At 36.9% G+C, this 16,097-nt stretch overlaps 1 protein-coding gene across 6 annotated transcripts in view; it reads right to left on the bottom strand.

Moving 5' to 3' along the window:
* FER (FER tyrosine kinase) overlaps window positions 1-16,097 on the bottom strand; it is a 179,308-nt gene that overhangs the window by 37,579 nt on the left and 125,632 nt on the right. For 5 of the 6 annotated variants that reach the window (XM_068927396.1, XM_068927398.1, XM_068927397.1 and 2 more), the window contains one exon: window positions 6,451-6,574. In XM_068927396.1, the coding sequence (XP_068783497.1) occupies window positions 6,451-6,574 (124 nt within the window). Of the gene's footprint in view, window positions 1-2,713; window positions 4,249-6,450; window positions 6,575-16,097 lie in introns of those variants that run through there. The other variant, XM_068927399.1, reaches the window with a different exon arrangement.

Consider the following 16,097-nt stretch of genomic DNA (forward strand, 5'->3'; position numbering starts at 1 on the left):
ACATCTTATATATATCATCTTATAAGAAAGGCTTATGAATAAATTATGATTATTCATTGCATTTATGTGCTCTTTTAACTGCACCACTGATGATACCTCTCTAAAAGACTTGCTGAAGCATGATCAACTATTATTATTAACCACCAACAGTACAGAATTTTAATTCAGTAATAAATAAATACTTTCTATCTGTGAAAAAAGGCACAGAAATAGAATTTTGCACTGTCATTTAATTTTACACATGCAGTTCTGAATGAATTGTATAAAGTTATTTAATAATGACAATGTATACAGAAGTATAGGGACAGAAAAGACTAATAAATCTTCTTAAGATCTACAACTTAAGTTTGCCTAGTAACTCTTAAAAGAAGTACAAATAAGGTCATAAATTTAGTATTTCTTCCACTAATACTTTCTTTTATAAAGTTCCTACTACTTCCTCAGGGAATTTTACGAATTAAAGGAGTGGATATCATTTTATAAGAAATTGCTGCTTGCACAATAAATCTTAATGAGTCTATCATCTCATTGATAGAAAGGCAAACTCATTCCTCAGAAATGCAGTCCTTCTCCATAGTCATCACCAGCACAGAAAATTACAGAAATGACAATAAACATCCTAGGTATTGCAATACTGACTTTTACGCACTATGTGCCCAAGAGGAGATGCATATTCAACGAGACTCCCTGTACTCCAGGTGAATCAAGTATTTCAGAACAGAACCAGAACAACTGTTCTGGGGAGCACTGACCTGCTGGGACCCAGCAAAACAAGGTGCAGGCACAGCCATGTATCTCGCTCCTATCCTCCACTGCATTTAGGTACAGAAATGCAGCAGGTGGGTTCCTCCCTCCCCTTAGGAAGGAGACCTGCTCAGCTTCGGGCTTCAAACCATCACCTTCTACCTCCCAAGAGAGTTAGGTCGCTACCAATACACTGAACTGAGGAGGAGCACTTTCCATTCTTTCTGCTGCAGCTGAACCATTGTCCCAGGCAGAAAAAAGTCACAGACCCAGAGCAAGGAAAGAATAACTTAACTATGAAGTCCAGTGCTGAGGTCATTCCTAGTTAGGAAAGAGTTCTGAACCTCTCTCTCCAAAATTCTTTCCATTAGCAGTTAGCAGATTAAAGGGAAAAAAAAAGTTCTAGGAGCAGAGTAGAAACATAACTAAACATATTTTATCTGCATTAAGACAAAACCAAGCAGCAGTAACATGAACGAAACATGGAAGAAGTGGACCACAGAACAGGATGATCTCACCACTGAATCTTCTTTAATTCAGGATATGGAAGACTTCCAGAACATTAGCTCCACGGAATGAAAGGAAAATCTGAGTAAGGAATACACCTTGATTCCTGTTTGTCCACATCTTCTCAGGCACATGGTGCATATACAGAAAATAAGTGATTTAAATCTGATACCACCTTTATGCTGCATCTAGCAGATGCAGAGTTGAAGCTATTGCTGATAACGTCAGTGAAAAATTGTCATTGAGAATGTTTACTAATTGATTACTTTTAAGATTCCAACTTTATTAAAGCACACTCCTGATATTGCATCTCAAATTTTGTTTAAATTGTTTCTAAAAATACACTGACTCTTGTTTGTAAAAGTCTTTCCATATGGGACAAATGGATTTATTTCTTAAGTGAAAGAGTGAAATCGAGTGCAAAATACTGTGAATAAGCAAAGTAAATAACTGAAAAATAAATAGAAAAATATTCCTGCTACTTTCAATTAGAATCATACATATGTGACATGCAGACATAGCTGGAACAAAATTTTCACCTAAAAGTAACGTTTTCAAAACCTAACTGTCCCCTTGCTTTTAAGGGATTGTACTGACTACCAAATGATTAAAAACAAAGACAATTCAAAAGCTAATTGCTTCTGTCAATACTGATCTTCTTTCAATTGAGTTCTATCATAATTTGAATTATTTTCATTAAGAGAAGATGATGGGTAAGGAGAGGGGAAAAATATATATATGTATATATTCAAATTCTCTGAACCACGTAGCTGCAGCTTCTCTCCTGTACTACCACAGGATTGGTTTGGAAATTAATAACAAACTATGTACCAATGCATTCATCACATGCAATCAAATATTGGGAAAGATCAATCAAAAATACTTATCAAAACCAATTGAGATGATCACATCTCTACGTTAGTCTTGTGTTTCTAATTAACAGAAACATGGAAGTATCTAAATAATAGCATGTGGTGAAAATGAAAAGCAAGAAACAAATCTTCAAACTCAATTTAATTAAATAGAGATGAAATAATTGCATACTTCTGTATTTGTTCAGCCACTCTTTTTATTTCTTTTAATAACATTTGTTCATGTAGCCTTTTTATTTCAGCCCACTCATTTCTGCTCTTTAACCAGAACAAAGAGAAAGCAAAAAGTTAGTGATCTCTGCAACCTGGTGGAGATGAAAATGCAGATGAAACGGTCACTCACGTGCAGTAATCATTCTAAGCCTGATAAATGTAAACTTTATACCTGCACCTACTGAAACACCACAGCATACATGAATTAAAGACAAAATAAAGAGCAGATTAGTTGTTGCACTGGCCCAACTGTTGAAAACCTCAGCAAAAGCGTGATTCAATTAGCAATTCTAAAAAGCCAGCGCAGATTTAAAAATAACTTTAAAATATAAAGGCTAAGCATAGCTAGCACAGCTACAACTAAAAACAGTGGCATTAAATCATTAAATCATTTTAATAAGCTGCTGAGCAGTCTTTAGTTTCACAACAGAAAGTCAAATGTACATTCTACTCAATAAGTCACCTAAATTACTAAAAAAACACACAAGGGTTCTGAACAGATCTTTAAAACAACAAAGAAAAGGAGTACTGAAAAAAAGCATAGTATGGAAGCAGAATAATTTCCTTTCTGTTGCAACCTACACAATAGAAACCATCTCTAATTATATATTGTTTAAAATCTTTTTTTAAACCCGCAGTAGTAATCAAAGCCTTTTGAATTTTAATCAAAATAAAAAATACTCTGCTGCTTAGTCCATTTTGTCTCTAGTTAAATTTCTTACCTCTTTTAACCTAAAGAACCATGTCCAGTTGATGAATTTTCTGACAAAAAAAAGAAAAAGAATTTCTTGTGCTTTCAAAAAATTCTCATTCTTTTTTTCAAAATGCTATTTTTTCTTGCTACTACCAATTAATTTGTTCCATTTTCATATACCTGGTCTCTACATTAAATTTATCCAAGACCAGATTGCAACATTGTCTTACCTGACCACAAAGTGGGGAACAAGGGCACCTGTAATCCTTGCACACACTGTACAGTCGTGCATCTACAGTGCTCAGGTAAGGGGAGGGGCTGAACTCCAACGGGGCTGTGAGTACTAAACACCTCTGAGCTTGCTTACAAAGCACCAGGCAGTTTGACCTTTCCCTGGTAGTCTGTCACTTGTATTTAATATATTTGCAGCATAGCACCAGAGTGTTGCACCCAGTACTAGTGTGCAGCAGGCTCAAAGTATCCAACAAGTAATAAATGTTCTGTGCTTCTGTGGCAGACATATCCAGCATTTCTATCCTACTGTATCTCCAACTGCTCCCCACGGTGCCCAGAAATTCTGGACAAGCATGCAAACTCCTCATTTCAAACAGGGGACCCGCCTAGAAACTTTTCATGTCTGAGAATTCTACTAAAATGCAATTCAGTCTGTGATAAAACACGTTAAATTTCATGAGCTACTTTCCTAGAGTGAACATTTGCCAAGCAATCTCTGTTAGTAACTTAAAAAACCTAGTAATTATGTGGTGACTGTATTATTACTACTGAAATCACTAAATTTGGCTGTTTGCTATCCTGATTTAAATTTTTTGTTGCTGATCAATCAGACTCAGAACAATCAACTCATAAATATAACAAGTATATGTTATGTGCAACCATAAGGTCTGAAAAATCTTTAGGAGCTCAGAAAATAAGATTGTTGAAATAATATTGGAAATGCCTATTTTGATTTATTAACCTGTATGATTCGTAAAATTAAGCAGTGTTCCTGCAGTTATTATTCGATCACTTGGTTGTATTTGGATACTGCAGTTTTCTTCAGGATATGCTTACGGAAATTTTTATTTCTGCCTTTAAGGAAAGCGGTAACCTTCTGTGATAACCTGTGATAACAATAAACGTGTTTCGTGAAGATCCTGTAACCTTTTCCTCACGTGCATCCCAGTATGAGCAACCCAGGCCATACGCATTGACAAATCCCTGGCAGTTACAAAATAAGAGATTAGATTACAGTTCTATCTCCTGGCTTTGGACCTACATGACATATTTGCATTCATATTGAATTCTTACAATAAGACATTGCTACACAAGACGTTCACTCTGAAATGTATTCTTAAGAAACAAGCAACAATAACAAAACTTCACTAAGATAAATTAGAGAAAAAAAGCAATTGAAAAAAGGACATTAACCATTATCACAAGTTGTCTTATTACAATCACAATACAGTTCATCCACAAACCATCATGGATATAATGAAGTTCTTTGGAAGAGAGCACTTGATGCAGTGAGAGGTAATGTAAATGAGTCTCAAAAGGTCACTCTAAGTGGCATAAATATAGCTGTTCCTATTCACTGTTAACCACCAGTGCCTCTTTCAAAGACAAACTGAGGCCATGCTCTCATCTGTAGTACACAGAACAGTCCTAATTAAGCTAGACGAGCAAGGAAATGCTTTTTCTGGAGTTTAAAAGGGAACGGGGAATAGCACTTCTCCAAAAATAATAACTATTTCTAAAGTAGTCTATATTTTGCAGGTGTCACATTACCATTTAATGAATAAATACAGTACACTTTTCAGTAATCATAATTACCACATAAGAACGCTATACAACGCAGTTCAAGTATAGCTTACTTATTTAGTTATTTCTTTTCCCCTTGATTTTATTTTCATGAACACGTGAGATCAAAGCAGGCACTTCTGATCTAACATTGATCTCATAGCTGGAGAAATGATAAAATACTACAGAATTTACGAAGACAGTGAAAATCCCTAATGCCATTAATTGCTTTGATTCATAAGCTATTATTTTCTTAACAAACAGAACCAGGTTGAAACGCATTCTACCAATCTACCTACTAAGTCCATTCTCTTTTTCTGCATGTAGCTTACAGTATTTTTCTGAGATTTCCCATATTCTATAGTTTTATTTAATGAATGTGGGTTATTTGTTTAAGTATTACTTATATATCCTGACCTGGCAAAAGTGTTTCAATAAATTTGTGGTCCAGACTAATCTATAAAGTTTTGGAAAGAGCATGAGATAACTACTCTATTTAAGTTTCCTTAAATGAGGTCAAATACAAAAAATAGTAATATAAATATATATGTATATATAAATGATATAATAATACTGTAATATTTTATAAACAGGTTTTGAATTTATTCTGATTAGAAGGATGTGTTTAAAGATAAATCTACTTCTTGACTTGAAGCACGTAGAACAATACATTTTTGACAAAACAAATTAGGAGAAATGCCATTCAGATCACCAATAGCAGCTTTCATTAGAACTGTGCTAAATATGAAGTCAGCTGATCATGTAAGCTAAGTGTTCTACAAATGTTCTACAAAGGAAACTGGAAGTCACCAGTATCATAAATGAAAACTTGTTCTTTATAATTTTTCTGGAAAGGGATGTTTTATGTTTTATGTCTCATAGTTCAGCCATATTACAGCAGCAGAGTATATACTGCGACATGTCGAGGAAAAGAATAGGTGAAAATTATTTACATTCCCTTTGATACAGACCGAGTATAAGCAGCTCCACAGTGGAGCCAAGCTGGAGAAGAAACAAATAATAATAATAATAAAAACAGAAAGAAGCATAAGCATAAGCAAAAGCATAAGGCCTAACCACTCTCAATATTATAAAGAAAACAGTCAAGACAACTAGTAATGTTTTAGCATACAGAATTCCAGGATATACTGGAGTACATACTCTCCAGTATAAATACTCCCTTCCTTTATGGTTTGACTTATCAGTGGATTTCCCTGAACACACTGCAAACATACCTGAACTTCCGTATTGGCTACACATGCACCTCTCAATTTCAGAGGGACTTAAGCTGCAAAGATTGCTTTTTACCATGATCCATTGTCACGATATGATTTATGCTCTCTATAATGTAAATTATTATGGTGAAAAAAATCATTATTAATTTGTATTAATGGCAATAAACTATACAATCCAAATAATGCAGTACTTTCTTTTACCCAAATGAACAGACTAGCTTAGAACTTAGTGATGATCTTATAGAAAAAAGAAAAAGTAAAAAGAAGGGGTAGCCAGTTTTTAAATAGTAGGGATGATTTCCACTAATATTAAATACCACCATACACTTAACCTGCTGACTTTTCAAGTGATCAAAATTACAATACTGAAAATAAATACATTACTTACCTGTGTATACAGTTTTTAGATTCAAGGTATGCCATACCAGAAGCAGCATCTAATGAAAATTTCACTAACTGTTTTGTTTTTAGCTCGTCCTTCTTCTTTCTTAAAAAGGACAGGAAATCACCTCCTAGAGAAATGGACAGATGGACAATGAGACACGACAGATACAATATTCGCATTTCTCTCTCATTAAGGACACGAGACTGAACAAAATGTGTTACAGTATCAGCTGTTCTCAACCAATCAGTTTGAGGTTAGCCTAAGAAAAAGCAAAGAAAGCACTCTCACCAGGATGTGGTTTCCCTAGGCTCCCTTAAATATTAGGTCCTTAAGAGCGAAAACTGCACAAAGCATGACAGAGGTTAAACAAACCTATGTTTTTGTTGTATCAAAAAATCTTCACCAATGCATATTAAATGTACATTTACACATGTGGCAAAAAATGATGGCAAAAACAAGTGATTTTAATATTTTGTGATACCTGCAGTTCTCTAATCACACAGTGGTCACTGCAACGGACTATTAAAATTGTGAATAAAGTCATTAGTTTCTATTTGTAGGTTTAGCTACATTAAAGTAATTGATTTGTAATTGATCATTTGCAGTGGTATTTCTCAAACTCATGGCTGAAGCCTTCAGAAGGGTTACAAAGTGTTTCACTTCCCAGGCAACTAAAGGCAATTAACTGTTCCCTAAGTCTTTGTAAATAATTATTACTGTCACTTTATAGTTTTCTGTCTTGGAGGAACTAAGGTGCTACCATCTTGTCTTAGGAGAGGAAGGCAACAGCACAAAGGAGTCCCACAAGGGAATCTGTGTTGTTTGCCAAAAAAAGTTTCAGAAAAAGTGATTTAGGAAAAAGATAAACATGGGTGACATTACATAAACATTGCAATACCATGTTCTGATCGATGTTGTTTTAATAAAGGTCTTTTCTAAAATAAATTTCATTGTTCTAGGCAATGTGAAAAGACCATCATGTAGCTTTTCAAGTCACATGACTGGAACAACGACTGTCTATAAATTAGCAAGTATTCCTTTTTTTCCACTTTGCACTGGACTATATGAAATGACTATAGCTGGTTTTTCTCACAAGAATGCATGGTGACACAATTTCATTTGCTATCTTTCTTAGCAAAGTAAAAAGACATTATATATTAAAATTTTTAGCTAAGGTTTTCTTATGAGGCCATATCTATTTATATTTCATATTTTAAGAACTAAAGTAAGAGGTTACTAAAGGAAAAAGAGTCTGCTATTATAAAGCTCAACTTCTGGAGTTCTTCAGATATTAAGCTGGAGTAAATGTAAGAGGGATTAGCATCGTAACTGCCAACTGCTGCACTCTTCTACTTATTCATTTTGCCTAGGATCAGGGTTTTTTTTAGAACCAAGTATCTGGAGGTGAAGGCTTAACAGGTTGCTACTTCATGAAAACTCAGATAAACCTCTAGATAAAAAAAACACTTGCCATTTTGCTTGTTTCCTTTTTTGTAAGCACAGAAATACTACAGAAAAATTGGAAAGCACTGTATTTTCTTATTACCCTGACTTCCAATTAACTTCCCTAGAAGCAGATGGGACTAGAGCAGATGAATAAGCTTATCTAATGCATGTTTTCTTTAGTAACAAATTTCTGGCAACTTCTAACATAACGGCTAAATGCAGTCTGTTTAAAGTGCATACAGTCAATTTTCAGTTCTCAGGAGTAACAAAGCATGGCTTATAAACCACACAAGCCAAAACTAGACAGTCTAAAGTACTGAAAATTAGACTACCAGATCACACTACGCAACTGCAAGGATGACAGCAAAGGTGAGTGATCTTGTTCACTCGCAGCACAGCAAACACACTCGTGCTGAGGCAGGCAGCGCCGCTCGAGGGAGGACGCCAACGCGGCCTCAGGAGCAGGGCCACCGAGCCACCAGCGCCCACGGGGCCCGACGGGCTTTACTCGCGGGCTGGATAATCCACGGATGGAAAAACAGTTGACTGGATGCTCATGACTCTAACGCCAATTTGGAACAACTTGTTTTACAAGAAATACAGTCACGTACATCACATTTCCGAAGTCTGACGGGATCAATTGTGGGATACTAAATTTTAAGTTCTAATGAAAACTTAAAAGAACAGATACTATTGCAAACTGGAATAGGTAATGATCACCCTTTTTTTAATCTGAGAGGTTATCGACCAGGTCTGGTAACCAGCAAAAAAGCAGACTGCACCACTGAAGTAGGTGCCATTTCTTCCATATATAAACAGTAGAGAGTTAAAAATCATTTTTAAGTAATTCACACACACACACACTGCCAAATGAACAACATTTATTTCATATCTGACTAAAACTATTCTGTTTATATATTGAGCACTCACAGCTCTGTATACAGGAATCATTTTTTAATAAGTATGATTATACATCTATATTCATGTAGAAGCAGTAATTACTTCCACTGTTGACAAAATTGTGGCACTGCTTGTACAGGAACAGAAAATCAAGATAACTTACAAAAAAATTGTCAGGCAATCCTAAGAAACTACCAAGAATCAACCAATGTTTTCTGATATTGAAGACTGAGAATTTCCAACAGTTTACTGCAGGAAATACCGAAAAAGCAGATCAGCTCAGTTTGATATATAAAAAAGAAGGAAACCCTCTGACACAGATATATTAAAAAGGAATGAATGAACTCAAAATAAGAAAGGTCTACTTAGACAAAGTGTTATAACAACATCAGTGTGAGTTTAAACATTAACTGTAGTGAGAGTAGAATTCTTGTTTTCAGGCAAAAATGGTTACTACTAAATTCTCTTTCTTGAAAATAAATCTTAACGTTGTTAAATACTGTTGAAAAACAAAACATTTAGCTATCTGTTAATTCTAGCAGGCTTAAAAAACTGGAAATGGAACCCAACAAGATGTAAGATTATATATGCTGGGATACATGGCAATGATTTGGAGAATTTCCAATTTTATAAATCTTCATTTTTGGAAATTTCTTGACAGTTGGAAATTCACAGATAAAAATAAAAATATTAGCTGGAGTTTCAACACACATGAAACAGAACAAAGATATAAAGGTATAAACAGAGTCCTACTAGGAAGTGCAAACAGCAAGGACAATATGTACTCTTCCAGAAAACACCAAATTAATACAATTTATAATCAACTGAACAGCAACAAATCATCCAGCCAAAGTCATTTTAAAATAATGCCCAACATGCTACACAATGGAACTCTCTAAACTGGAATTGAAAGTATGATTACAGTGCATTTCATGTGAAAGATGAATAAAATCTATAGTGAAAGATAACTGTTACAGATTCTAGTCACAGGTGTTACTTTTAATACTAGTAATTACTTAATCAATAATGATTTTTACTATCCTTTCTTCTTTTCCTTTTCCTTATTGAAGTGAGAAGTCCTTCCTGTTGTGAGGACCCAACTGCTTTTTTGCTGAACTATCTCTAAAATTAGACCTCCATCCCTTATAGAAAGGTTTACTTTGTTTACTTTCTAAAGGGTCATAAGTACCTCCAGACACTGCTCAGATGGAATAAGAGCAATTTAAATATATTTTGCATTGCAGCTTCAGCCCATTCCTTTCCCCTTGTTAGGTGCCTTTAAGAAACGAGTAGCTTAAAATCACAAAATCATGAAGAGGACAAGCGCAAGTGCCTTTTTTTCAATTTGTTTAAGTCTAGAACTTTTTATTTCGTAGGCAGTTATCTTATGTATCAAGGATTTGTGGATTGGAATGTCTGTACCGCTACAGCCACGCTAACCACTTCAAAGTGCTACCTAGAAGCTGTCATGGTCTGTGACAATATAATCCTGCTTCCATGCCACCAACACTACTGCTGGTGGCCATTTTCAGAAAAATTAATGAAGTACGATGATTTTAGAGAAAAAAAAAAGGCAGACATATGCGTGATAGTCCAGATGAAACAGTAGAAATGCATATGGAGATACTAGAATTTGGAAACTGCAGTGTCTCTTCTGTCTTTTCACTAAATTACACATCAATCAAAATATTTTTGATATTTAACAAATATTCAAAATATTTGTCACATGTCAGAAGAGTGTATGTGCAACAAACAAAGCACCAAAGTTCAGCTTACATGACCAGTCATGTGACCAGTTGTGTGCAAGTGACAGGACTTGTCACATTTCCAATCACGTGTGCATTCCCATTGTGTAAGTGCATCAATCATAGGATGATGGAGGATGCCTGAATTTTGGTCACATGATGGAGGGACATCTCAGGGCCCGTGAGGACGGGGTTCCAGGCCACCAGAGCCCTAACTGCCTTGCAAGCTGCTCCAACCTCCTGGCTTTTTGGCAGAAGTGGATCCAGGTGCCAAGGCAGGCTGCTCCATCTCCAGCCCTTAACACACGACCCCACCTTTCCCTCTGGATCCCCTCCAAAACCCAGCTCCAGTGTTCTCCTTCCATGTAACGTTAAGGATGAAACAGCAACTCTGCCACACTGAGGCTCTTCTTCTGTGCCACTGTATATTAATTTTCCTCCTGAGATTTGTACATAAACTTTTATCTTTTCATATTATCATGGTAAGATTCTTGCTTTATGTCAAATCTCATCTGACACACAGAACTCAGGATTTACTATTTAAACGACAACTCTCTCTGTGCAATAACAATGTAAACGGAACTTCACTGAGGTACAAAGGGACAGGTCGAAGCAGGAGGGGATAAAAAATGCCAGTAGCAAAACAATGACTAAAACATAATCAAAAATACCTTCTCATTTATGAACACGCTAAAATATACTTCTGAACTGGAGATAAACCAGGACAAAAAATTCTTTAAAAGATCACTGTGCCTCAAAATGCATTTAAGTTATGTTGTACAAATGAGTTACTGCTTTTCACAAATGACAGTAAAAACTCTGTTTTCAGGTAACCAGTAAAGACAATGAGGCATCAAGGCAAACAACAAGATACTTACTGGCAAAAGAAAAACTAGCTATAACCATTCAAAAACTTAGAAGTAATAAATCAACATTGTATCACATTTTTCCAATTAAGATGATGTACCTAAAAATATATATGCTTTTGCATTGAACTGCTCCAAAAATAAACATTATGTGATTACTTTATTGTCAGGTATCTATATATGAAACTGTCTCACAATACTATTTATTTTGTGGTCATAACATTTAATTAGCTCTTTCTCATGATTTTATGCTTATAGGTATGGCAGTAGATCTTCTGCTGGCCACCCTCTGTTACTACGCTAGTTGACCACGAGTTAGCTACCACCACTGCCAGCTACCACATATTTTAACCAACATATAGTTTATCAATCCAAAACTGGGTTACATTTAAAGGAATTGTTAGATACCTCCTTTGAGGCCCAAAAAGCAGCTAAAAGTATGTAAGAGCTAATCTATAGCAACAGAGAACACACGTAAAAATTTTAGTAACTAGATGTTACAACAACAATCTCAGAAAAAGAAATTAAGATAGTATGCCAAATTGTTTTAAAAGAAAAGTTAAACAAGATACAGTAAAAACACCTGTCTCTCGAGATTTAAGAAAATACTATTTTACATGTAACAAATGCTCCATATAACAATCAATAACAAAAGGATTCCAGTGCTTGTCAGGATATTCCTATCTAAGCAAGAGTGTAAGCAGTTATGAGGCAGGTTAAATTTATGATGATTTTTTTTTAAATTAGGACGTTTGCTGTGTTAAAAGTATAATGTGAATACAAATGGAACTGTTAATTCTGATCTTTGTGATTTACAAATTACAATTCCTATTATACTATAACAAAGAATCACTTTAACAGGATTTTGCTAAAGTTGCTTATTCCCTTGTGTTTTATCAGAGTATATAAACTTTCATGACCTATAAATATACCAATTCCCCCATAACCAATCTGTTAATCCAAGAACTCCAGGAAGGTACAAACTATCATATAGCTGAGATTATGCAACAAAATACTTTTTCTCTTAACTTCTGCAAATTTTTGAAAGATGTAATTCATTCATTCAAAAGGTTCAATGTAATGGTTTCGTACATTCTTGAAATTTTTAAATTATCTTATAAATTCCTTTCTAATATGCTTAGGCAATCAGATCAAGATTTTTTATCAGCTTATTTTAGAACAGGATGGAAAGCTGCTCAGTTTAATATGTTAGAATGTGTCAGACTGGTAGAGTAACTTCCCAGTACAAACATACCTTCAGGAGGTAATTTAGACTTGCTAATCTATCTTCAGTTTTTGGCATGCACTATATGAATTTCTACAGTTTTGAGATATAACAGCACAGAACGCCTCAAGCTATATACAGTATATTCTATGCCTATCATCACAACACATTTTTAATAAAATTACCCTAATCTGTCTCAGAGTCACAATATGGAAAAAAAGTCTCAAAGGGCATGTTTTTGTTAGTTTTTCTGTCTTCTGGTATCTGTCATAAAATAGAGGAGATGAAAATGTTTTTTAAATACTCTTTTCAACCTTGATGTGAAAGCACTATTAGTTGCAGACCAAAAAAAAAAGGCAAAGTGATTTATATATCTTATACTCTGTACAGGGTGTATTATGTCATTTCAGGTTACATCTGATTATCCTCATCATTGTGACACAAATATAAGGCTTAACCGTCTGTTCTTTTACTAACAGAATTACACTGCTAGTAAATTCTGACTTTTAAAATCTATTGTGACCAATATTCGAGCTATTCATCATCACAAGAAACCATCCATATGAATATCATCAAAGCTAAGTTAAGAGGATTTCACTACAAACCCTTCAGTATGGAACTCCAGCTACGTGATATCTTTATGTGCTTCTTAAAACTAGTTTTAATACAAAAACGAGTAATTTGCTATTTACAGCACATAGTGTCAGAACATAATCTCCAATATAATAGCTGTTGATAAAAATGAAATAAACAGATGAATTAGATAGACTATGAAACAACTGCAACAAAACGAGATGACTTCATAACAGAAAGTAATACTTTCTCTTATGCATGGAATTTCTACATAGCTACATGTTATTCCAGTTAATGGCACACAACACTACCAGAAAATGAGTTCTGCCCCAACAGCTGTAAGCGCTACAGAAATAATTAGATCATAATAACATCACCTCCAAGCAGAAAACAACTACCAGTTTTGGATTTACAAAAGGATAAATAAGAGGACTAGAGTGTTTGCCTAATATGACTGAATTATTTTATTAAGTAGATGACAACGTGTATTACTCAAGCAGGAAGCTCCATTTAGAGCAGCCTGCTACAACTGTATTCATCCAAAAACAACCTTTCGTGTATTTCACTGTGAAAGTGAAACATTTCTCATTAAACACAGAATTTTTAAGAGAATGGAAAGACCACATGTCAGCATCTCCTAGTGGTGGCCATACTTTATACTATAAAGTATACTATACTGTATACTACAGACTTCCTGCTATACTTTATGTAATATTCATGGCACTATAACAAGAGTGTGACAAACAAAAAGCAGCTCCTGTTTTCCTAGAAAGAAAATCACAGAATCACAGAATCACAGAACGGTTTAGGTTGGAAGGGACCTCTGGAGATCATCTAGTCCAACCTCCCTGCTCAAGCAGGGTCACCTAGAGCGCATTTCCCAGGATCACATCCAGACGGCTTTTGAATATCTCCAGCGAAGGAGACTCCACCACCTCTCTGGGCAACCTGTTCCAATGCTCTGTCACCCTCACAGTGAAGAAGTTTTTTCTCAGGTTCAGATGGAACTTCCTGTGGTTCAGTTTCTGCCCATTGCCTCTTGTCCTGTCGCTGGGCACCACGGAGAAGAGGCTGGCCTCATCCTCTTGACACTCCCCCTTCAGATACTTGTACACGTTGATGAGATCCCCTCTCAATCTTCTCTTCTCCAGGCTGAACAGGCCCAGCTCTTGCAATCTTTCTTCATAGGAGAGATGCTCCAGCCCTCTAATCATCTTGGTAGCCCTCCGCTGGACTCTCTCCAGTAGGGCCATGTCTCTCTTGTACTGGGGAGCCCAGAACTGGACACAGCACTCCAGGTGAGGCCTCCCCAGGGCTGAGGAGAGGGGCAGGATCACCTCCCTCCACCTGCTGGCAACACTCCGCCTAATGCACCCCAGGACACCATTGGCCTTCTTGGCCACAAGGCCACACTGCTGCCTCATGCTTAACTTGTTGTCCACCAGCACTCCCAGGTCCTTCTCAGCAGAGCTACTTTCCAACAGGTCAACCCCCAGCCTGTACTGGTGCATGGGATTATTCCTGCCTAGGTGCAGGACCTTGCACTTGCCTTTGTTGAACTTCATGAGGTTCCTCTCCGCCCAACTCTCCAGCCTGTCCACGTCCCTCTGAATGGCAGCACAGCCTTCTGGTGTGTTAGCCTCTCCCCCCAGTTTAGTATCATCAGCAAACTTGCTGAGGGTGCACTCTGTCCCTTCCTCCAGGTCATCGATGAATACATTGAACAAGACTGGACCCAGGGCTGACCCCTGGGGGACACCACTAGCCACAGGCCTCCAACTTGACTCTGCGCCATTCACCACAACCCTCAGAGCTCGGCCAGCCAGCCAGTTCTCAAGCCACCTCACCGTCCACTCGTCTAGCCCACACTTCCTGAGCTTACCTACGAGGATGTGATGGGAGACAGCGTCAAAAGCCTTGCTCAAGTCCAGGGAGACAACATCCACTGCTCTCCCCTCATCTGTCCAGCCAGTCATTCCATCAGAGAAGGCTATCAGGTTGGTCAAGCAGGATTTCCCTTTGCTGAATCCATGCTGACTACTCCTGATCACCTTCTTGTCCTCCACATGCTTAGTGAGGACCTCCAGGAGGAGCTGTTCCATCACCTTTCCCGGGATGGAGGTGAGGCTGACAGGCCTGGAGTTTCCTGGCTCCTCCTTCTTGCCCTTTTGGAAGACTGGCGTGACATTGGCTTTCTTCCAGGCCTCAGGCACCTCTCCTGATTGCCATGACCTTTCAAAGATGATGGAGAGTGGCCTAGCGATAACATCCTCCAGCTCCCTCAGCACTCGTGGGTGCATCCCATCGGGGCCCATGGATTTATGGATGTCAAGTTTAGACAAAAGATCTCTAACCTGATCCTCCTCAACCAAGGGAGAGTCTTCCTTTCTCCAGACTTCCTCTCTTGTCTCCAAGGTCTGGAATTCCTCAGGACTGGCCTTAGCAGTGAAGACTGAAACAAAGGCAGCATTCAATAACTCTGCCTTCTCTGTATCTTTTGTCACCAGGGCACCTGCCCCATTCAGCAGCGGGCCCACGTTTTCCCTAGTCTTCCTTTTGCTATTGATGTATTTGAAGAAGGCCTTCTTGTTGTCCTTGACAACATTTGTTGTCCTTGACAACATTTGACAACATCTTGTTGTCCTTGACAACATTTCATTATGTTAAGATCTGACTGATGGCATATATGACCAACTATAAGCATATACTTCAGTGTTCTCCTGTGCTGGTGCTTAAAAGTGTCCCTATCCACTTGTTCGAGGCCCCATGATTCAGTATTCATACATGTTTTATAAACTATGAAAGAACATTAAAATACTAGGAAGTATTTATAAATTTGAGGGTTCAGTCTTTTGACCATCAAAAGTCAATAAGTTCACATTTTCTCTCTTGCCC

Source organism: Struthio camelus, chromosome Z (assembly GCF_040807025.1).
Source record: "Struthio camelus isolate bStrCam1 chromosome Z, bStrCam1.hap1, whole genome shotgun sequence".
Lineage (NCBI taxonomy): Eukaryota > Metazoa > Chordata > Aves > Struthioniformes > Struthionidae > Struthio > Struthio camelus.